At 36.0% G+C, this 25,279-nt stretch overlaps 1 protein-coding gene across 1 annotated transcript in view; it reads left to right on the top strand.

The window, feature by feature from the left end:
• The window catches only part of LOC148655023 (mucin-19-like), a 91,274-nt gene that overhangs the window by 9,615 nt on the left and 56,380 nt on the right, over nucleotides 1–25,279 (top strand). The window contains exons 5-15 of the mRNA XM_088646610.1: nucleotides 984–1,047; nucleotides 1,138–1,226; nucleotides 2,888–3,074; nucleotides 8,711–8,833; nucleotides 10,180–10,300; nucleotides 10,397–10,532; nucleotides 12,707–12,784; nucleotides 13,381–13,444; nucleotides 19,776–19,913; nucleotides 20,294–20,443; nucleotides 24,078–24,172. Coding sequence (XP_088502736.1) covers nucleotides 984–1,047; nucleotides 1,138–1,226; nucleotides 2,888–3,074; nucleotides 8,711–8,833; nucleotides 10,180–10,300; nucleotides 10,397–10,532; nucleotides 12,707–12,784; nucleotides 13,381–13,444; nucleotides 19,776–19,913; nucleotides 20,294–20,443; nucleotides 24,078–24,172 — 1,245 coding nt within the window. The remainder of the gene's footprint in view (nucleotides 1–983; nucleotides 1,048–1,137; nucleotides 1,227–2,887; nucleotides 3,075–8,710; nucleotides 8,834–10,179; nucleotides 10,301–10,396; nucleotides 10,533–12,706; nucleotides 12,785–13,380; nucleotides 13,445–19,775; nucleotides 19,914–20,293; nucleotides 20,444–24,077; nucleotides 24,173–25,279) is intronic.

A 25,279-nucleotide genomic window follows, 5' to 3' on the forward strand; every position in this document is an offset into this window, starting at 1 on the left:
ATTGTATATTCAGTATCTAGTAGATAGCTGTGTCAGCATGTGTAGGCTGAAAAACAACAAGTAAAGTTTTCAGGTGTCATGGAGAGACCCTCATTCACACCTGAAGAATACTCCACATATTACATAGTGTAATAAACACAATAAAATTAATAAAAGTCGAAACAATTAAATGCAAAATTAATTTTTATAATTGGAAAAAGAGTACTTACTGGGTCACATGTTAACATTATGTTAAGCATTTAATGCACCACCTGGAGATTTTACAAAGTAGAAGAGTGGTGCATCAGATCATTTTTAAAAAGTGTGTTATAACAGGGTACTGTATACTGCATTATGGTGCATTTTGAAAAGGTGCAAAGTGAAAAACTAGAAAACACATATCCATATTCAACCAAATATCTATTTTACAAGGCAAAAAACACCCAAGAATTAATTGTATTTAAGAATGATTGAGGAACAACCCCCAGATGTAAGTTAGGACCCCCCATCTACAGTGGGTGGATAAGAAATAAGATAACATTATTGACCATATACAATTTCTTGCATTAGGAATTTGTCTTTTCACATACCCCAGCTTGCTCTCCATGAGACACAAAATCAGGGAGAGAGAAGGTTGGGGTCAGAGCACAGGGTCAGCCGTTTAGACAATGCCCCTGAAGCAGTTGGGGTTAAGGGCCTTGCTCAGGGGCCCAACAGAGTAGGATTTCTCTGCAGGCTGCAGGATTTGAACCAGCAATCTTCCACCACAGGTGCAGAGCCTTAGCCACAGTGCCACCACTCCACCCCAATGGATGATGAATGCATTAGAATGCATTGTTCCTTCCCCACCAAATCTGTGGGTTTAGTTTAAAAACAGATCTTTTCATGTTATAAACAGTATACAGGTATATAGTATATTATCTGCTGTCCAATGACTATGTTTATGCAATTAAAATTAATATGCAGTATATCTGTAACAAAATATTTTTTTCTAACTATGACAGCTGGAACTAGATCAAAACCGTCGTGGGGAAACAGATGGTTTGTGTGGTAGATATAATACTCCAGGTAAGACCTTTTTCTAAAGCCATCTACACATTTTTTACTGTAGATGCTTCGCTTTTGCATTCTAATATAATAATATCTTTCCTAAATCAGATGACAGCAAGAAATTGATTTCTGACTCTCAGATTTCTAATGGAAATCAATGTGAAACCAAGGATGAAAACACAGACTGTGACAAGAAGGTAATTATTTTTTATACATTTTTTTTAAAAATTTTAATCTGAAGGAAATTCACAGAAAACAACCAGAAGCACAGGACAATTAATCAACATGAGAAACTGATTTTACACAGCAAAAGGTTTAAGACCGGAAAACCTACTGTAAGAAGAAGCAGGAAAACAGTAACAAAGAAAGAAAGGCAACCATTAAAAAGGCTATTTATAACTGAGCATTTAAATTATTTCTTTTACATCTTGGGAAAGAGATAAGTTAGTTATTTAGAGATAAGTAGTTAACACCTTTATTTCCATCCCATTCAATTGTAAGTCTTTGCTTCAGATTATTAGCACCAGGGTCTAAAGATTTTTTCTCAGTTTTGTCTCAGTTACATCTGTAGGGGATTTGTGGAATGACTGGAACAATTTATTAATTGTAACAGTAGATCACAAGGTGATTATTTTATGGCTATTAGAGCCATAAAATCATCAGAACAATCAGCAATGCACACACACAGATTAAAATACACAGAATACATGTATTAATACATAAAACATTATATGTTCATATAAACATATAATATATATATAGTTCAGGTGGGTAGCTGCATCAGCATGCGTAGGCTGCAAAGGAACAAGTAATAGGTTTATTCCATGCTGAAAAAAAGAAGAAAGAGAACACAAAGTTTCGGCTGTGAAGCCCTCTTCAGGTGTGAGAAAGACAGGACAGACAGCACAGATTAAATAGCACAGAAGAAAAAGCTAGAAGAGGGGAGGAGGCAGGAGGGGCAGAGAGGCAGAGTGTCCACTCAGGAAGTGGAAAGTGCACAAGGGCGGATGGAGGAGCAAGGTCTGAGCCTGTGCAGCCCCTTTTAATTAGTGCAACCACGGGTGTGCATTGGTCAAAAGTTTGGCGGGCATTTGAGACCAACGTGGGGTTACCATGCCCTGCAGGTTCCTGATTGGTTGGTCTACTGTAGGAAAGAGCAACATTGACCTCTTGACCTAAGGACCATGAACCGGGTGTTTGTAAGGTCCGCATGGGCCTGAGCAGACATCCCGGCACCAGCAGTAGCCCATCCATTATGATAGCTGGAAAATCCCCAATCCCGGGACCTGTTCCTTATCAGAAGACAAACACTTTAAATCAGAAACCACATGAAATGGCCTCTCTGTTCAAGTTCAAGTTTATTGTCATTACACTCATATACATCGTATGCTATTTAGCTAGCTCTCGGACATAAGTAGTACAAAGAGAAAAAAAACAACAATGTGCAAAAAAAACAACAACAGGCAATGTGCAAAAAACAACAACAGGCAATGTGCACAAAACAACAACAACAGGCAATGTGCAAAACAACAAAAAGGTAACAGGTTATGTGCAAAAATATGCATCAACAGAATAAAATAAAGGGATAGAAATTATGGGGAGTGAACTTTTGACATGTATGGTAGAGGTAGATTTTCAATGTGTGTTTGGGTTTTTGGTAAGAAAGAATGAAAGGAAGAAGGCACTGTGAGGTTCAGATCATAGGTGAGAGGTGAGGTGAGAGTGAGAGTGAGAGAGGCTGGGAATTTAACAGTTTGATAGTCCTGCACCACAGAGATGAGGGAGAGAGGCCTCACTTGAAAAGGGATTGCCGCTACACATCCATGTTAAATTTTCACCCTTTCTTTTCTCTTGTCAGGACTGTAGTACAACTATATCACGTTTTCTGTTTGATTGTGTGGATAATCCTAAAATGTTTTTTGACCTTTGTGTAAACAATGCTTGTACTACCAAAAACAAAACCAAATTTGAATGTGCAGTTTATGAAGAAATAGCACAATTTTGTACAGAAGAAGATGAAAAATGGAGGCGTTACACAGGGTGTGGTGAGTAACGAATTTTTCCATGACATTCTCTGTAATTTAAGTGCCAAAACATATAAACTGTGCCATTTCTGTGATGTAAATCAGACAAGGTAATCATTTTCAAAGGGGCCTATTTTTTCCAGGTGTATTTCTAAGAATGTAAAACTGCAGACAAAAGACAGAAAAGAATATATTGATTTAAATCGTGTTTTGATTTAAATCGCAAACGTGTGTTTAAATATATGTGTTTTTTTAATTCACAATCAGACAAATGAAACATAAATTGATATCTTTGTCTTCTAAGTATCTGAATAAACTTTCAGCATAGCTTTCTCCCCGTTTAGATTTATTTTTCTTGGGATCTTGGGATCAAACGTGGAAAGATTAGATTGTAATCGTTTTTATTTTTTAAATACAATTTAGAAAAGTGTACCACAGACCACAGATTACAAAGTAAATACCCAACACTGATTGTACCCATCTGTCATGCTAATAAAGCACCTTGAATTGAATTGAATTGAATTGAATTGAGAGGGGGGGGGGGGGCGAGCGAGAGAGCACAGCCAGGACAGACAGGCAAATAAGATACACTCCACAGACATTCACAACAGCGACATATCATAAAACGTTTGCACATATTGTTCAATTATTTCTTGTTTTTCAGGAAGTTAAAAAAAACACTTGAATTTCTTATCCAGTCTCTCAAAATAAAATTATTTTTCAAGCAATGCAACTAACGTCGGGCAACGTGATTTTTTTAATCCAACATTGACAGCCACATCTTAAATCTTGTCAGTCAGCTCTTTTTTCTCTATTTGAATTGTGGCGATTCAAACAACTTGGGATAACAAGTGGTCTCAAAGTCACAGAGCTCACAGAGCTTCAACAACAGATGACAATTTCCTTAGTTGTTCCTTAGTCCTCCTGAAATTGGCCAGATTATGAGTGAATAAAAGCATTTTATTAAAAACACGTTTGCGTTTGTTTGGGAGCTATATTATGTATTTTTCATATGTAAGATATAATGATGTGTTTCTGCTTACACATCGCACGACTTTAAAAGCTAGAAAAACAGGTTTCGATTCTCATTATTTGGCGAACCTTGTTTTGTCAAAGGACAGCACACTTTTCACTTATTGCAATATTATGGACACTCAATTGACTTTAAAAAAAAAAACTTTTTTTGACAGCTGGTACAGCACCCCGCAGTGCCCATGCGCCAGCATTATATTCTCATGTACGGGTAGAATATGTTCATTGTCTTCCAATGAAAGAAGGGTTCCTTTCACCGTAGTCGGGAGACATTAGAAGCTTCCCACGCCCGGACTGTTACACCAGCGCATTAGCATGTTAAAGCGATTTCATTGAGGAGCCTAGCTTTCTTAACTAGTAAGTACTGTACTTACTGGGTTTTGGAGGGGGGGAGGTGTCTTTCGCTGGAAATCTCGCCCCCTTCTACTTTGAAAATACCTGTGAAACTGGTTTAATTCGTCACAGCCAGCACTCCCGCAGAGAGGAGGGTTGTTCTTGCAGTGCATCAGTATTGATGAGAAAGCCAGAGCCAACCGCTACGCCGCCCCCGTGTTTGGCGATGCTTATCATTCTCAGTGCATAACAAGGAAGATTCACATAAACATAATCTCATGGTTAAATAGTCAAGTCTAGCCATGTGTGAGTCTAGTCTCACAGAGCTTCAACAGCAGATGGCAGCTTGTGAGTTCGATTAAGAATGAATAAAAGCATTTCATTAATAATGCGTTTGCATTTGTCTGGGTGCTGACAAAGTAAAAAACAATTACTTTTTGACAATGAAGAACTGTGTGTGTGTGTCTCCCTCTCTGATGGCGTTAGTAATCGTTTTTATTTTTAAATACATTTTAGCAAAGTAATGTACCATAGAAGTATTGTGAGACATATTTGGGTTAACATGTTCAGTGTTCAGTGTGTGGTAATTTGTTTGGTGTGAGTGAAGTTTTATTTAATCTCTGACCCAGGGAAAAGTGTGGTGTGGACGGCTTAGGAGAGAATGCAGGCTCGCGCTGTGTCCGTTATTCTTTTTGTCTTCTTCTGGCTTGGTCAGATAGTTTTTGTTTTTGTTTTATCAATAAAGTTTGATAATCGGCCAGCTCTGTTGTCCTTCACATGAATGCCTGAAACATTGTACCGAACCCAGGATTTTACAGTATTTTTTCTTTAAAATACCAATAACAGCAACATACAGTTTACATAATATGTTGATGTTCCAAAATTAATATCGTTTATGACCTTTATGACCTTTGTTGTGCTCTTCATTAATGTCTAAGCCGAAACACATCATTATATCTCTTTTTTTAATTCTTAAAAAAAAATCATTTGCCCAGCCTAACAGTATTGTTGTTATTGTTTTTGTCCTGCAAAGCGCTTTGAGGAGCCACCTTTAAAGGCACCATATACAATAAAGTTCATTATTATTACTATTGTTAATTTGCTGGGCAGAGAGGTGAACATTATTACGCAGAAGACAAAGATAGCGATTTGTGCATTGTGCTGCTGTACAGTTTTAAATAATTAAAAGTCCAAACAGTATCAGCTTTATTTATGGGTTTTAAATAAAGGCGATTTAAACTCATTTTAAATCAATATAAATGTTTATATTGTAACGCATAGGTGACTATTCATTGTTATTAAAATGACTTAAATTTGATCATGTTGTGATATTTAGAAATATAAATTTATCTGGTGCGAGTGAAGTTTTATTTAATCTCTGACCTAGGGAAATGTTTTATTTTTTCAAAGAAATGTTTGTTAAAAAAAAAGTCATGGCTCCGGCTGGATTCCGGCTTGTGTTGCGGTACATTAATATAATTATATCATTATTAATTTCTTTAGATACGCGATTCCATTTTATATTCCCTTTTAATCAAATTCTAAAAGTATGCTTGTTGACTCCGGTATCACGTTAGTTAAAGACTTCGATGCTTAAATGTTTAGGGAGAAATGGAATACTGTTGTGTACTTTTTCTTTAAAGTACCGAGACCAGCCATATACTGTATGTTTATGCTCCAAAATTAATATCGTTTATGGCCTTCACACGCATTTTCAGTATGCTCCTATTCTTTTTATGCTCAGCTACTAAGATTTCCCTTCAGTGGTAAAATTCCATATAAATATTCAATACTTAAACGGGCACAGTAAAGACATTAAATATACATATACATACTGTATACAGTACAGTTTGCATACAGTAATATGTTTATGTTCCTAAATCAATCTCTTTTATGAGCATGTGAAAGGCATGGTGAATCGGAGATTCTCAAAAATTACTGTACTTTGCATGATTGGAAACAAAAGTGTGATTGCGAAGTGCTGTGGTGTTACTTATGCAAAGATGGTCAATGAAAAACAGAATGTGGACCAGGGCAATACTTTGAGTTTACAGCTTGTCCAAGGTCATTCATTATTAATGCTATTAGTAATATCTTCGTTAAAGACTTTGATGGCGACAGCTCAAACATGAGAGGTTGAGCTTTATTAGCTCCACCTTGCGGAAATTCCGGATACTATTATTTTCTTTGCGGTACTATACGAGAATTTACGGTAACTCGCGGTGGACTGCGTAAAGCGAACCGCAAAATAATGCGGTATCACCCGCTTGTTTGGAATGGCTGCATCTGTAACTACAGCTACCTCAAGGAATTAAATTGATGATATAACAAGAAGGAGAGTATTGACTTATACTCATCCATTTGTAACTCCCATGCAGAACGATGGGGAACATCTGACTGAGTCCATTGTTGTGCTGTCCAATCTGTGCTCTGCTAGCTTGGTGCCACTCCAGTCCTTAGGCAGCTTGGGGTATTGGGGAGAAGGAGAGATCTGCTGTAGCATCACACTGACAGTCAATTCTGTCAAATGATTTGCCCAGGTTAGCTTTGAGAGTGGTGACTGCTCAGCTGCTCAACTGGGGTGAGTCACATAAAAAGAGGAAAACTCAGTTTGCTCCCAGTGTAGCGGCTGCTACTGAATTATGCTCTATAGAAGCATGTCAATGAAAAGTCCAACCATATTGCTCTAGTGATCAAGCAGGCACATGGTGGTAATTAGCTGGTCGCAATGTCCTTCTGCAGGCTAGACCTGTCTAGAAAGGCAGAATTCTGTCTTTATGTATGGGCTCACCCTCTGTGCTTTGGGAAAAAATGTAAGTCCCAAAGTTCAGAGAACAAGTGTGACAGACACATGATTCTGGTGTCAGTCAGCCAAGTTTGTTCAGCGGAGAGGGGGGCGGGGGCGCAGTTAGAGGTGATGTACCACTTTTTAACTATGGGAAAATATGGGTAATGATTGTGAAGAAGGTGGAGAGGTCCCCTTTGTGCTTCTTTATCGCCTCCCTCCAACCACCCCATCTTCACTCTTGCAGCCTCTCCCTAGCTCATTCCTTGTGATGGTGGTGGAGCTGTCAGCCTTGTCCAGGTTATTCCAAATAAACTTTAATACGTTTTAAATTTGCAATGTGTTTTGTCCCTACACCACATTAATTTACACACTATCTTCTTTCAATATAATTACTTTAAAATCTTTCCCATCTCAAAGTTATCTGTTCATATGGTTACCTTAAACATTCCTTGTCTTCTGAAATTTAGAGAAGTTGAAATTATACACAACACAATGTACAATGTCTAAGGGGAACACCAGTATGAATAGATCTTGTAGTCTATATTAAAAGCTTAAATAGAGGAGTATCTGGATTAAGACTAATAGGTCTTGTAAGAGCATGTGCCCCTTTACAATCTGCAGAGTATAGATTTTATTTAGTTCCCTTTACATAGGAATTCAGAAATTCAAATATGCAATCTATCTTAATACCCTAAATGAAGAAAGAAGTACAATTCAGGAGGTATGCAATCTATGCCAAAAGTGTCATGTCTTGAACCATCTCCTTTAGCTGAGACAGGCACAGAGACATCTCCTATACAGTCATCTCTGAAGGAGAAAGACTAGTAAATGAAGAGATTAGAGAAACATTATACATATTACTAAATCATATTGGAGATCAATTCTGTATGGGATCTGATCTGTTTCTGGTCTAATGAAAGGAATATCACTCAAAGTGTTCTTTGCTGTTGAGTCTGACAAATAGGTTGATTAGTTTCATAATTAATGGGGTAAAATGTGTTGTATTTCTAGATCTGATTTCATTTAGAAAAAAATTAATTAAGTTTTAAATACTAATTCTTCTGGCTGGTCCTAAAAATACAGTTGATTGTATAACTGGTACATGAATTTGAAAAGACTTGTATCACACACTTCTCCTTTCTCTCTGTAAGAGACACATTTATTTTTAGAACTGCACAGATATCAGCTTTTCATACCAATCCACTAGATCTCCGTTTTTCTAGACTGTTTTTAAATAATTCATAAAAAGTACGATTTATTTTCCCATGGTCAATTTATATATAAAATTTTAACATTATTGAAGAACATGTTAGAGCTAAGAAGAAAATCGGGCCTATAAGCTATTCTTGTAGGATATGCAAGTAACTGTATTAAACTCATCATAAATATTCAGTTATTGTGGCCTTTTCCTCATTTACCATTTTTGAAAATTCTTGTAAGTAGATCTCGTCTTAAGATCTCAGATAACAGTTTAAGAACTTTTCTTTTCTTTTCTTAAATACAGTTGAACCAACTTGTCCAGGAGATCTAATATTTAACAAAAATGAAAAAGCCTTCATGGAAACCTGCTCTAATCCTGTGTTACCATCTGATGTACCATATACAAAGACTTGTATATGTCCAACTGGTATGCTTTTTATGATTACTTCTGAATGTCATATTCTCTTGTATATTTATTAATGCCACAAAGTTTTGAGAACAATCTGAACTCTTTTTTCAGTATTGACCAATAGTATGCTTTATCAATGATACCATATGGTGATAGTATTGACTCACACTTTCCTATGTTTTTCTATATGTTATTACAACTCCAGAATAAACACTGCACCATAAGTTAAATCTCTCTCTCTCTCTCTCCTGCAAACTCAGATGCAACAAAATACAAAATAGGGAGATACAAAACCTCCCTATTCTAAAAATACACCCTAAGCAGGAAAAATGTCTCTAACTGAGTTATCGTTTTGCCCAGGAAACCCAAGTTCCCTAAAAACACAGAATAGCAAGCTCTCTCTAATAAGGTTCAAATACTTAGCTCCATTCAGATTTTGGTTGGATGATCATGAAGTAGGGGCTCTCGCCTGGTGCAAGCTTCACTTTCTCTACTCTCTCCTTTTCTCATACTTTTCTTGTTTCTTCTCCTCTGCAGTCTTAATGTGATCTTATATGGTGTGTTTCTGGATTGTTCATTGATAATCATAATCATGACATCACAACTTAATTACCTAGGTATGTCAAGATAAACTTTTGTTGTCAATCAGGGGATATCCTACACTTCAGAAAACATCCCTTTGCTTTGAAGCTTGAAGTGTTTATACTGCCAGGTGTCACAACCTTTATCTAAACTCTAAGAGACACCAGTCACCTGTAGCTGTAACTATATATCTATAAATTGCTGTTAGTATAAAATACTGTACTGTATATAAGTATGAGGTCCACAGGATTACTTTTGTTTAACTGTAAAGATATTTGCAACATTACCACATCTGCTTTTTGCTCACAATGACTGATGATCAGTCTAACCAGCTATCTAAGCAGATACTTGTGATCAAGTATCAAATCAGCTGGTAAAAAACTCAGAATGGTACAACATTCAAAAAGCATTTCTTACATTAATGTTCAGATTTTGGGCATATTAATAATGATGATTATCAATATACAATTATAGATGAGAAGGAGCAATTTTATCCTTCTTGCTTATTGGGTTGCTTGTAGCTGAAGTAGTCTACTGGACTAACTTTGCCTGTAGCTTACAAGATTGTAAATACTTTAATCTGCTTGTCTACTGTCTTCCTCATTTAAAGTCTAAAAGTCTTTAAAGTCAATATAAACTGTCTGTATATGAGTTACCTGTATGATCTGGAATTAGTTTGGTTGGTTTGAACCCTTTCCAGTGCAGCAGTATCCTTTTAGTTACATGGTAGCAAAACAGTATTTACAATTATAATGAAATAATTTGTATCACTAATATTATAGGAAAAGTCCTTAATGATCTTGAAGGAAAAAACCAGTGTGTGAAACTGAAGGACTGTCCCTGTGTATACGCTGGAAAGGTGTATCCTGCTGGTTATAACCTTGAAACAAAGTGCCAGAAATGGTGAGTTTCATACATAAAGAATTGAAGCGGTGTTTTTAACATCTGTTATATTTTACCGTTTACCACCTTAAATGATTAAATCTTGTTGCTTTACAGTGTTTGCAAAGATGGGAAATGGGGTTGCTCTCAGAAAAAATGCCCTTCAAGATGCAAAATTGAAGGCATATTTGTGACTACATTTGATGGCAAAAACTACAGAATTCCAGGAAAATGCCAATATTTTGTTGCTCAGGTAGTAAAAATTATTTACAAATTCTTTATGCTTTATAGAAATCAGCACAGTACTGCTAAAAATGCATATTTAGATAGTTACAGTCTAAAATATAAAGGTAAAATATAAAAGTCATTTTCCCAATACTATGTCTTTTGCGGACTGTTTTCTTTTTGCATCCGTAAAATCCATTTGTAGACCTGGGTAGAGAATTATTTACAAAAATAAAATATTGTATACAGATTTGGGATTTTACATTTTTGTTAGTTAATAATTCAGTCATGGCCAACTGATATACATTTGTGTGCCTCTGATTATTCATAAGCAATAAATCTCCTCATTAGTTAAAGAGGTGATTGGGCTCAAGTGATAAAGTGATTGATAAAGAAACCAATATGCCCCACTTATCAATAAAACAGTGCCTTTTTGCCATCGGTTTACTGGTGCAACACCTCAGGTGAACTTTATAATACTTCAACCAAGTTATCTTTAGCAATTAATCAATGTTTTGTGAGTACTACTCACTACTCATAGATATGTACTAATTCTTATTACAACATCAATAAGGAAGTCTAAGTTTAATGGTCTAGACAGGTATTTCTAGTTGACAGAGAAGTCCACTTGTAGTTATTAATGATAACCTGACTTCATGGGGCTACTTTAATGAACTCATAGGACCTCACTTGCTGATGTTCTTATGGGCTCATGCTACTTGTGCTGTTAATATCCTCATAATCTTGTGCAACTCTTTTACCTTCAAATCCTAGCTTCAGTCGGTACACTATGCACTTTATCTCATATATTACTTTGTCTGCATCATCCAGTAATGCCTTTTCGACTATTAAGGACTGGACTGTTGCAAAACTATAACAGACTCTTTACGACCACAATATTTCTTTTTAAAAATACCCCAAAGAAGGAACATTTTTTCATTATTCCTTTCCAAGATTCACAATAAATAAGCACCTGTCCATCAGCCTGCTTCCACATCTGGTGATGATGTCACCTGTCATGACTCCACTCCAATCAACATTTCTGATCTTGCTGCTGAATTAAGTAGCCATCCTGATCCCATGTTTGTGTACTATCTCCCACATTTCCTGTGTTTTGGTTTTTACTGCTGGTTTATGTATTCTTCCTACTCTCCTGTCTATAAAAATCCTCCATCTGCCACTTCTGACCTGGAATCACTAGAACCCAATCTTCAACATATCTTTGCTGTATGCTGGTTAGATAACTTTTACTTTGCATGTTACTTAACCTTTGACTGCAGGAGCAGCCCAGAGACTTTCAACACGCTAAACACTCTAAAGCCCTGGATTCTGCTGAATAATTACAAGCCTTCATATCTTCTTCTCCTCTTTTGTCACAATCTTTTGTTTGAGTTATGATTGTTGAATTTCCATGCTTTTCTATTCCATTACCTTTGGGAAATTAAATGATTAATACAAATTATGATGTTGACAAGCTCTGTAGTCAATGACCATTTAAAACTGTGACTTGGACCAGGGTGCTTATACAGCATAGTTGATGCTCTGGTATTCTTAAGGAGATCAGTTCAGCAGGGTATAATATCATTTAGTTTAGATTAATCGTGTGCAGTAGTTATCATCTACTTTTGGGTGATCAGTGGTGGTTTTGTAGACTTTTTTCTTGTTTTTGACTAACTGTTTTACTTTTAATTGCTCAGCAGCATAGTTAAGATGACTTCTTTCCTTAAATGTGATTTTCAAATTTGATTATTCATCATCAGAAAGGTGTACAATACTTTAAATGTGCATTTTTAGTTCCAATAAATGGGGTATTTGTTTCTATTTTATGTATCGTAGTTCAAAGATATTCTTTTATTTGCTTTAGCTTGCGGTATGGAGAATATAAGTGTTAAATCTGCTCAAAATCTTAATTTTGGCCAATACAAATTACTGCATTAATATAGAAAATATTTCAATACATTGGAAACTGGATCACAGTGATGAGGATATGAGAACATACTGTATGTGTATGTTTTAAGATGTGTTTGTGTTTTAGTTAACATCGTTCTGTGCTGGAATGACAATGTTTGATTAAACTTTTAGGCCTTACTTCAGTCATAGTGATACCACTAAAAGCATCAAGCAAACTTTATATATTATTTTATATTGATGAAGGTTTCTTTACTGAAGCTTGGCTTTCTTTTTATCGTATTTCATTTACAGGGGCTTAACTGGGCTCTTACTGTTGAGTTTCCAGAGAATCAAATTTACTTAAGCAGCATTAAACTTGAACTTTACAAGGTAAGGTTTTTTTCAATTATTGATACTGCTCTGTACTGAGAGATACTGCAGTTGAAACAAATAATTATTGTTATAAAGTGTAAGCATTTCAATTTTACTTTATAAATATGTAGTACTTGTATGTTATAAATATATTTTATATATGGACTTAAATTACCCCCTGGGATGAATAAAATATTTGCAGTATATAACAGTATATATTAGAAATAAACGTGAATGGAAGAGCTAATAAAATTTTGCATATCAATTCTCAGATAAAAACATAAATAATTATTTGCCACACAAATATCCAAGGAATTCAACTTTTCTTGCAAACAACTATTCACATAATTTAGTTAGTCTTTGCAAATCTTATGAATTAATTTCAGTGCCACAATAAAACCGGAAATTAGAACAGTAAATCAAGTAAATGAAAAACACTTACTTATACAAACTAAAACATACTGTACATATAGTTTTTTTAATGTGTACTGTTACATCCATAATGTTGACATAAAATAGTAATATTTTGTAACAGAGTTTTTTTTTTAACCTACTGTACACAACATATACTGTATTTCTAGAAGATGTGATTGATACTTTGTTCACAATTGCAGGAACTCTATGAATTCTCCATATCAGACAACAACAATCTTGAAAAATATGAATTCTACCAATCAGGTGAGTTCCAAATAACATATTGACAATAACATAGTTGAATTGTTTAAATAAATCAGACTTTCTGATGTATGTGAACATTTCCTGTGGAAATTTTAATGACTATTTACTACATTGTTAAGTAATATTTGGAGTATAAATGATTGCTTAAGTCTTGAGGTTTTTTTATTGAAACATGTTTAAACACGTTTTAAACACAGATTGTAATTTTGCAACATTTTATTCACATTTATTTGTTAATATGAAGTGTTGCAGTAGTTAATCCATACAAAGTACTACATTTAATTCATTGACAGGTTCAGCAAACTTTGTTCCTTTCTATAAATGCATAAACCTTAAAAGCTATGTTTTGTACTATAAAAGTAGTCTTAACAGGATTGTTAACTTAGAAAATGGTTAAAATTTCAAAAGAAGGTCACCACAGAATTGTTTGTGCATGAGGAACAAATAACTTTGAGTGAAAAGTGTCAAATATCTATTCATATCTATTATTAATATTACTACAGTGTCAAATATCTTTAAGATTCATATGACAATGTATTACTGTACAAAATAATGTTAAAAGAACATCAATGCACCTGCACAGCTGACAGAATATTATTTCTTAAACACTGAGTGACAATTTGAAACGCTTGCAGCATCCTTTTACTGTCATAGGCCCCCAGAGACAATACCTCCTGGTATTACAGTATGTCCCCTCAAACATTTTGTAGTATCTCTGGAAACATAAACATTAGAGGCCTGGTTTAAACCTTAAATGGAAGCTAACCCCTTGGGTTTTAAGTCAGATTTCTTATATATCTTACTGTGTCCATTCACCAGACATAAATATTCAGAATATGTTTTTCTGGCCTTAAAGATCATGTTTTCAAATTGTGGCCCTGTCAGAAAGCTGAAAATGGTTGAATAAATTGATTTATGTGTCTATTAGTTTGGATAAAAAATGGAGACAAATTGAACAAATACAAACAAAAATCTGCATGTTTCTTGTGAAGACAGAACCTGGGATGAAAATATATAAAAATATTAAACATTAATAAAAAGGTACAATAGCTGTTGCTATTACTATAGAAAGCCCCTAGACATGGTTAGAGAGGATTTTTATTGTTACTAGGCAGTAAAACAATCTGACAGGCCTGCAGATGTGATGTGATGACCAGTGATAAGAATCTGATTGATCATTACCCGATATGTTAACAATCAAGAGAAATAAAATAGTCTGAGTTTCACAGAGGAAATCCCTCCCCCTACTTTCCCCTTTCCCCTAAATCCCATTCTGCAATTTACCTCACGGGATCAATAAAGTATCTATCTCTCTAAGTCATTGAATGGTTAAAAACACAATGACTGACATCAATATGAACCAATTAGACCAGCGTTTTTGAGGCTTTGAAAATTATATTTATAAAATAGTTTGAAAATTAGACCTAATTGCCAGTAGCTCTCAGTTGTCTCCGAACCTGGAGATGGATATAATATTTTATTTGTGGTTTATTGTGGTCATTTCTTCACCTTATACATTGTAGGGGTTTTGTGAATTTACTGGGATAATTGATTAATTGTAGCAGCAATCAAGAGGTGGTTCGTAATGGCTTTTAGAAAATCAATCGATCAGTGACGCACAGACACGGATTCAATAAATGAGATACATTTATTAATACATAAATTGTGCATAAAACATATAACAGTCTACCTGGATACAGGTGGCAGATCATACTGTGAGGGTTATCAAAGTGCAAGGTATATAATCATGAAGAGATGCAAAACACAAAGAGATACAAAGAATATGCTTCAGTATACCGTTCACCTATACTATCCTTAATCAGTCTACATTAGCTACTCATTACTCCCATGAATTGAATTGATATTAACTTGTGTTGAGGTAACAATTGAATTCTCGAGATGCAATGTAGAGCATGGGGTTTACTTATCCAGATATGGATTCATATTTCCCGGCACGGGCATCAAAGACCAGCTAGCAGCTGTATCCAATTGCAGTGGCATTCAATAGGTGTTGTCCCGGCATCCTCTGGCTCCTTGCCATCCTGTCGAGGTGCAGTTCGGAGTTGGACGGATTAGGAGGAGAGATTTCTGCTGTGGCGATGCGCTGACAGTGTCTCTCTCAGGGACCTACTAATAGTCCAGCTGACTAGTCTCTATGCACCGAGGGTTACCGCGGGTCGGAGCAAGTAGGGGGAAGAAACTCGGTTAACTTCCGGTGTAGTGCTGTTGCTGAATAAAAACATATTCAGGTTGTCGACAAGAGTCCAAACGTATACTCCGGTGATCAAGCGAAGAGTCCATGTTGGCATTGGCTAGCAATTTACGTATGGGCATTCCCTGGGCCAACACTTTGGTGAAACAAGTCCCTATCCAGTCCCTATACAGACAACACAGGCTGTCAAGTGATTGTCTCTGAGGGTGTGAAAAGTGGACAGAGAAGCAAAGTTTCTGAGCTGTGCAGTGTTTTTTAAATTAAGAACCAAGACAGGTGGTGATTGGTCAAATGTTTAGCGGGCATTTCAGACCCACGTGGGGTTACCATGCCCTACAGGTTCCTGATTGGTTGGTCAAGGTGAGAGATAAGTCACAATGACCTCTGACATCTAGGACAGCAATCCAGATGTTCTCAAGAATCTCACAGACAGATAGGCGCCAGAAATTACCATAGATCATGATAGCCAAGCATGGCTAGAAGCATCCCCACTTGGGATCTGCTCCTTATCTGAGAGAAAACACCCTAAATCAGAACTGCATGAATAGCTTCTCTGTGGCTGCACCATAGAGATGAGAAAGAGAGATGGGGTCTCATTTAGGAAAGCACAGCAACACTTAATTCTGTCTTATTAATAAGCATTGCCGCTACAACATGATCATTTGCTTTTGCGATTCTATTTTGCTGGGTTATTTATAAATTATTGACAGAATTTTGTACTTTGCTGAACAGCATCATCAGGTAAATTGTGTTATTATAATCAATTGCTTTGCTGTATTTTGGATTGAAAAATGGCTCTGTGAAGCTCCGGTTGTCTTGTTTCTTTTGATATAAGGCCTGTTGTGAAGTTACAAGTAATAGGTTTATTCCATGCTGAAAAGAGAAGAAAGAAAACATAACGTTTTGGTTGTGGAGCCTTCTTCGGGTGTGAGAAAGACAGGGCAGACAGCAAAGATTAAATAGCATAGGAGAACAAAAGCTGGGAGAGTGGAGGATGTGGGAGCAAGGGAGAGGAAGGAGGCCACTCAGGTGGTGCGAGGTGGAGAGAGGCGAAGGTGTGAAGTCGAAACCTGCGTGCAAATAGAGAAGATTACATAAAAACAAGTCTGTCATTGAGAGAAGGGGGAAGGTGTGAACCAAGTTTCAGGATTATTTTTGTTTCTTATATCTTTCTGCTATGGCAGTCAAGAAACCCTTTTTTTGAGATCGCAGATGGAGAGATCAGTGTGATCATGGCCATCTGAGGTGAAATGAGAACCTATGGGCTTGGAGAAATCTTTGATCTTCACAGCTCTAACATTATCTCTGAAGACGTCTCAGAGTCTCTTTCCGGTTTCCCCAATGTAGACAGCTGTGCATTTCCTTTAAGAGATACAGTAAATGAGGTTGCTGAAGGTACAAGGGGTCGCGTGGGTGATCCGGAATTGTCCTAAGGGCCTTGAATGAGTGTGGTGTTAGAGATGTACTTACAGGTGATGCAGCAAGTTCTGTGGCAGGGGAAAGTATCTGGTGTGGATGATTGTTGAGGGCGGTCGAGGGAGCTGTGAACAAGAAGGTTACGCAGATTAGGTGGTCAGCGATATGAAATGATGGGGTGGTTAAAAAAAAGGGTACTGATGGAGGGTTTGCCCTGTAAAATGGAGTAGTTGTTAATAATGGTCCTGGGGATAGAAAGTGTGTTAGAGTGGTAGGGAAGCACCAAAGGAATGCGGTTGTGAAACTGGGAGTTCCCGGTCGAGTTGATGAGCCGAGGGCTGTTTTTGGCCCAGGCGAGGGCTCTATCAATAACATGGTTGGGGTATCCTCTGTTGATGAAATAGGAGTGCATTTTGAGTGCTTAGTTCTGGAAATCCATGTCATCACTGCAGAGTCTTCATAGCCGAAGGAACTTTGTAAAAGGGAGAGAGTTTTTAGTGTGTTTGGGGTGAAATGAGCTGTATAAGGGACAGCTGTGTGAATCCATGGGTTTGTAATAGACTGAAGTAGAGAGTTGGGGATGGTAAATGGATAGGTTTATGTCTAGAAATGGAAAAGTAGCGGACGATCTGTTAACTGTATATTTGAGGGTGTAAGTTGGTGAAGTGATACAGGAGGTGCTCCAACTGGTCATTAGAGCATGTGGCAGGACCAACGCAATCATTGATGTATCTCTTGTAGAGGTCAGGGACAAACATATTGGCAGAGCTGGGTCAGATTTTGGTGCTCATGGCAACTTCACTACCCTGCTGGTAAAAAAAGGTTATTGAATGAGAAGGCATTTGTGTGAGTACCAATTCTGCAAGACATACAGTACAAGGGTGTGGGTGGATTGAGCACTGTGTGTTTGTCCAGCATATGCTTGAGGGCTGTAGAGAGATGTGATATCCATTGTAAAAATGTAGCATTCTGGACCCCGGGACTGGAAAATGTTAAAAAGTTAGAGGGCGTGGTTAGTGTCCTTGATATATGAAGGTAGCCTTTCAACCAGCACTCTCATCAGGCTGTCGCGAAAGGCCGAAATATGAGTAGTCGGACAGTTGCTTGCTGAGATGATGGGGCATTCAGGGGTGTGGTTTGTGGATTTTGGGGAGGTGGTAAAATTGGGACATCTGAGGATGTTCAACGATGAGCTGGTTCGCTTCCTGGAGGAGTTCCTTGCTGCTGATAAGAAGGGAGATGGTGGATACCACTTTTTTATGGAAGTCAGTGGCAGGATCCTGTTGGAGAGGAGGGTAGGTAGGGGAAGTGTCAATTACTTGTCTGGAGGCTTCACTGACTGTTGTGAAGTTTTCATATTTTGTTGGAGAATATTTATTGAATCTGCTGTCTGTATATTTTGTATTTATGATTTTTATTATGACTATGTGAAAATACTTTTTGTCTGTTCTGCTTTCATGGTTTGATTTAGAAGACTTACAAAGTGTGAAACTTTGTAACTATGTTTAAATATGACTTGTTATGAGTAAAAATAACTTACAGGGTGTGGTGCGCTCAAACCCTCCAACGATCCTGCGGTGCACTAATAGCTGAAAAAAAAATCACTCATGGCTGTCTTGGAACATTTTAATATTACCCATATCTTATTATTTTCTGATAATTTTTCTATCTGAATCACGAATGCACATAACTTCTAGTTTGCAAAAAAATTTGACTTGCCAAGAATTTACACTTTATTTCAATTTGTGTATATACACCAGGTAAATGCTTCATACATCTGTGCAAAAGAATGTAGCTGTACAATAATCATAACCCCTGACCTGTAATGATATTACCCAAGAATATAACAGAAAGGTTGTTATAGTTAGAGGCATGTAAATCCTTTGTTCTCTGGTACAGCTTTGAGAAAAAGAGTACGAATTCAGGCACACTGGGTTTAACAAATATTTATTAACAGTAACAATGCACACACTACACTATACACAACATAAATACACAACACACGTTACCCTATGCACAAGTTTACAGACAAGGTGTTTGTCACAGACGTCCATAGGGACTAACCGTGAAAAGCAGGAGAGCGGAAAAAGACCCATATGCGTAGCGGCGGAACGGGAAAAAGGCCTGGGCTCGTTAGTGCAAAGAGTTCAGGAGTGCTGTATAGAAACCTATGCCCTCAGGTAGTGGACGTGGGGCGACCTGGTGCTAGGTGGGTCTCAGGACATCCGAACGTCAATGCTGAGCGAGGGCAGAATGCAAGACCCGGAGATATATAGCCCAAGGGAAAGAGAGGGACTGAAAAAAAATTAGACATTTTGTATTGTTCTTCTCTTTTCCTTTATGTAAAAGGAAAGAACTTTCTATGGTGATCTTCTACTGAAATGTTTGTCCATTTTGTTCGAAGGCATAAGTTAATGCTGAGGTATCTTTATTTTGAAGTAAGGAAGCTATCCTTGAAACGTCTTTAATATGTAGGGAAGAACAAATTATGTTAATGATGAGTAATACCTACAGTAATTAGCTTAAAAAGTAAACGTGGTGCATTAGCTACTAAAGTATTTCCTGAGTTTTTTCATTTCATAGTTTACCTTTAATTTTATCAAAGAAGTTCAAAATGTTATAAATAAGTTATCTTCTGGTTGGAATATTTAATATCTGTGAATAATATCTATACATATATATTTGTATTTCCATGCATCTCAGAACATCTCAGAACTTTCCGACAGACTTCAATGTACATTCAAGTACAGACATCTTTTGGACTGAAGATGCAAATTCAGGTGTCTCCTTTAATGCAGCTATACCTAACATTACCTGAAAAACTCAAAGGGACAACAAAAGGTATGCTTATGTATAGTTTGCACATGAAAGATTATCAAAAGTGTCAAAATGTTGTTAAAAAGTTGTAACTGTTTATTTTATTTCATTTATTTTATTTATAAAATGGTTGTTTATTTCTGTTACTTTTTATTGAGTATACTTTTTTTCTGCAGATAAAAAGACACTATCATCATTAAGAAATCACTTATCACTCTTTTATTTAAAAACACAAACTGCATTAATATTTTAATAAAATTAAACCAATATTGTAATTAACATCTCAGAAATACATATTAAACATATGGTACATGTTGTATCTGTTGCTAATTTAATATATAAAAGATATCTAAATAATTCTAGATAAAACATATATTCATATTTTTCCACGTTTATTTTATCAGGTCTATGTGGGAACTACAACGATGACATTAGAGATGAATTTACTTCAAGCAGCGGTATCGTAGAAAATTCTGTTGATGAGTTTGCTAATTCCTGGATGGCAAGAACCTGTGAAGACAAGATACCAAAGATTTGCACAAATACACAAAATGGTAATATCACCCTGCATTTGCAGGAATCAATAAACATGATTGATTTTTCAGTACATCATATGATTTACTTAAAAATGTAGGATGTTTAGTATTTGTTTGCAGGAAGTATTGAAGTGCTTAACCCCAAACCCAAAATAAAGAGGCACATAATATGGGTACATATATATCCTCAAATTTATAATTGTTGATTTGTTGAAAGATAGGAATCTATTTGATTGGTGACATTTTTTTATCTAGTTAAAATATAGAGTTTTACAAAATATAAAATATTACCTTTTTATCCTTTTTTTGTAGTAGCAGTTTATTTAATTTCAATAAGGACAGAGAACTAAGGTAAAATGTCTGTTGTTCTGTACATAAACAGGTTTCCAACTTCTGGGAGGTAAACAGAAATTGCACTGGAGTATTCTCTCTGCAGTGATGTGAATATTTTACAGTGATGTGATAATTAAAAATTTCAACAGTAAATTGTGATAATAATTTGTAGTATCATACAAATCTAAATCTCATTTAGATTCAAAATATACAACATACAAGTTTATTGATATAACACCAAAATATGCATAAAAAATAAATGTAATACATTGGTGAAAAGATAAGCTGAGATATGAAAGGCTGATCATTCACTTAGTGATCACAAGGAGAAGAGTAAAACGTGCTTCAGCCTAACTTGTAGATGTTAGTCTCATATAATTACATCACATTCATATTCTCAGACATGAGTAAATATGCATTTACTATCACGAACTAAACATCAAACGTGTTTGGAATAATAGTTTAACTTTACAGAAATATAATGTAAATAAAAAAAGTTTAAACTTCCTGCTGACAAGATGGGGCTGGGCTGGGTTGGGCCATGAACTTGGCAGCTGCTGGATGTCACGGATGTCGGATGGGACAAACCTTAGAATGGCAGGAGAGCGAAAAGACCCTATGCGTAGCAGCGAGACGGGGGTTAACCCGGGCTCAGCTGTTCAGGGAATGCCGTATAGAAACCTATGCCCTTAGGTAGTGGACGTGGGGCGACCTGGTGCTAGGCAGGTTTCAGGCCATCCGAACGCCAATGCTAAACGAAGGCAGACTGAAAGACCCGGAAATATATACTGTAGCCCCAGAGAGAGAGAAACACCGGAAGGAAAGCAGAGAACCGGAAATGAGAGACAGGACAGAGAAGGAGCGCCCTCTGGCTACTGAGGGCATGACACTGGCTCTGTGCAGAAAGTGTCCCAGTGCACGTAGAAGAGAGAAGAGAGCTTTGTCTACCATGAGGGCAGCTCTGCAAGGAAGTAGGGTTACAATGACTTCTGTTTTTAAATGTAGTATTTGAAGCAGTCTGTGACAGCTGTCTTATTGGAGTACAGCTGCAAGGTAGTCAGGTGGGAGACCTCAGTTTGTACTGGCTATACAGTAGCTTGGTGCTGAATATACTTGGATATTCGGAATGTGGATAAAAACAGTCCAATTTTCTTATTTAGTTGATTAGGCAAAAACAACAAGTGGGTCTGAAAAACACAAACTTTTTGTTTCAGAAAGAATTTTTCATGTGTAGAATTCTGTACTTTGGTAACACACCCTCTTGGCCTGGCATCTTAGAGAAACATTTAAATCCTGATTCAGACTGTTGACGTTCACATGTTTGTATATTCAATTTAGTTGGAGAAAGAAGAGCTGATGAGTTAACTAATGAAATATGAGTTGGGTGCTAGCGCTTAAAGTGCAACATCACAGCTGGTGATTGCTTGAGGGTGTTATCAGTGTTAGTCCTGGTACCCACCCTGCAGGTCCCACATTGGATGATCTTCCTTTGGGTGATGAACCTTGAGCCTATTGTTTTTGGGAGAAACAGACTATAGATTGACTACAGATTCAATAGAGTCCATCTGCACTGTATTTCATTAGATTACACAGCTTCTTGATTCCTCTTATCAGAGGAGCCTTTTCTCTAAACAGATTCAGCTCTTTTTTTATCAGAGGAGCCACTTTCCTCTGCATTTATAGAGAAGCCCAAGTTTCCTTGTCAAGGCAACACAAAGATTTCTAATAATCTTTAAGAACACCTAAATCTAATTGTAATAATGTCTTGCTGCTACATATCCTTGAAAATATAGTTAATTTTGAAGTTTTAGATTATAACACTTACCTCACCAATATACTGTATATGGTTCTAACATACATTATTTAGTGTTAGATCATATACACCTAATACATTTTTAGGTAACTTCCTCAAGATCAGCCACCCAATCTTTTGATTCAAATTTTTTTTTATTATTATTTAAATTATTTATTGTTACCTGTGGGAAAAACTCTAGTTTGACTAATAATAGAAATAAATATGAAAATAGAAAGGAGAAATAGTAAACAAACATAAATAACATGGAAACAGATACTAATAACAGAAATGACTGTTATGAAAATGAAAAGTTCTGGTAAAAGGATAATTATATAGGGGTTGCAAAAGAGAAAGGAAGTAAAATAGAGAAAATATACGGAGATAAATAAGACTTAGAACACCATCAGACCATACTGTTAAAGAGGTTGCTACTGGTACATATGTCAACCCGGTAGATCTAAATCTAGGACCTGAGACTTAGATCTGGTCTAAGAATCAATAAAACAACTTAAATATAATTAATCTAACATTTTTTGGCAGAATACTAAAAAGGGACATTTCTGTGAAAAGGGAAAAAATCCCAAATCCTAAATCTTAAATCCCAAGTGAAAACATTACACAATTGTTTTGCTTATGTATGTATGATGTCTACCTGCAATGAAGATCTCAATAACAGGTTGCAAAATATACTTGAGGACAAACAAATAGATAACTTTATTTTTAAATTGAACATGCTTTGGTGCCTATATACAGCAAAACATAATTGTGATATTTCAGAGTTTAACTTCGTAGAAATATATCTGTTTAGAGATGTGTAAATTCTTTGTCTTTCAATTAAGTAGAACAATTGGACTCAGCACTCAGTTATTGTTTGAGAAATATAAAAAGCTGTCACATAACATAACAGAAGAACAAAACTGCAAATCAGAAAATTCAAGCTCTTGGTTATCACTTGACCTGCTAACTGAAAGTAACTACAGTAACTGAAACAAGCAGTGGTCATGGCTTTGGCAACAGAGCTGGATAAGCTGTTTCTGGCTTCCACAAAGCATTGTAACTTTTCTTCAATAATTTTGTAAATTAGAGTGGACAATGGCACAATTTTGAACTGTCTTTAATGGATTGCCACTTTTTAGATTATCTACAATACTGTGTGTTAAGGTACGTGGATCATACATGCTTTTATCTTCACCCCAATACTCTGGGGATCATTGGAACTGAGACCAGGTGTAACACATTTATATTAAAACTTAACAAGTCAAGTGATATGCACTGATTCTTAAGAATCCAATACATTATATCATGGCCTTTTTTACATTGTGTCCTTGTGTCCCTTTGGAATTAAGTACATTTCTAATTGGCAACATAAAACGTTATGAGATGTGTGGATGTAATTGTTTGAAATCAGAAATATAAAGACAGTATTCAGTGTGCATTTCACTGGTACACATCCATGACCGTCTCATTAATAAAATACAATGCAATTATAAACTTATACTGTATATTTTTTATTTTATTCAACAGACTTATATGGAAAAGAAAACTGTGACTATATCAAGGACCCTACAGGGCCATTTGCTAAGTGCCATGATTATGTGCAGTATGACAGCTATATCAGGGTAAGTGTTTGTTCTTTTTTATTGCACTCTTTTAAGAAAATGAACTATCCTAACATGTAAACAAGGTATATTAAACAAGAAATATTACAATTCAAGGATCCAGTAAGTCACTGTACCTTTCTTCCAGAAGCCTAAAAGGAATAGAGGTGAATGCATCAGCATTCGCCCACAAAGGTCTCAAAGTCACTGAAACATGAGAAACAGAAGATATTGGTGAAGAATACATTATAAGGTGTAAAGCTTTCTAAGACAACAGGCTAGATAAAAATGGAAGAGTATCACTAGTCAAAACTACGGTACATCACAATTTAATTTAGATAAATGTTTTTCCATATCAATATACTTACGACCTGTGGGAAAAAAAAATGCATTAATTAAAGCACGCTACAAACGATCAAATTCACGTCATTAAGAATGCAGTCTTATTCAATCATGTTAACAATGTATGATAAAAAGAATAAACAGTCATCATTTGAGACACACCCCACATACGTTAGATTGAGGAAAACTAGAGCCAATGATTTTATTGATCTTGTCTTTTAAAATAACTGAGATAAGAACAAGAAAAAGCAATAAAGTTTACAAGAGAGGTGACCATTACACACATCTAACTTGTTTGGTGGCTAGTGACTAATTGATTCAGAGATCTTGTCCTCTTTATCAATGATTTGAAGATTCTGAATATTTTAATCAGGTCCCCAAGTACTGTTTGTTACTAAAAAGATTCAGTTCTTTTTTTTTTCTTCTGTGACTGTAAGATCTTCCTTTAAACCTGGTACTGTAACTAGTGACTTGTTTCTGAACTTTTATACAGTAATGTGATCATCGTATTCTAAATTACTCCAAATGAGGTCTTAGCAGTGCATTTTGTAAATGTAATGTATGTTACAAATAGGGGTTTACGTAAATTAGAGAATACTAGGAAACTGACCAAGCAGATAAATCAGTAAGTAAATTCATAATCATAACCCCAACTTGTAAATATTTCTGCATATGTTGTCTTTGTTCTCTGGCACAACTTTGGTGAAAAACGCAATAATTTAAAACATTTATTGAAAGTGACAATACACACACTACACACAACATAAACAAACAACACACAAGTTT

The sequence above is a fragment of the Lepisosteus platostomus genome, chromosome 9, assembly GCF_059453375.1.
Source record: "Lepisosteus platostomus isolate fLepPlt1 chromosome 9, fLepPlt1.hap1, whole genome shotgun sequence".
NCBI classification, from domain to species: domain Eukaryota; kingdom Metazoa; phylum Chordata; class Actinopteri; order Semionotiformes; family Lepisosteidae; genus Lepisosteus; species Lepisosteus platostomus.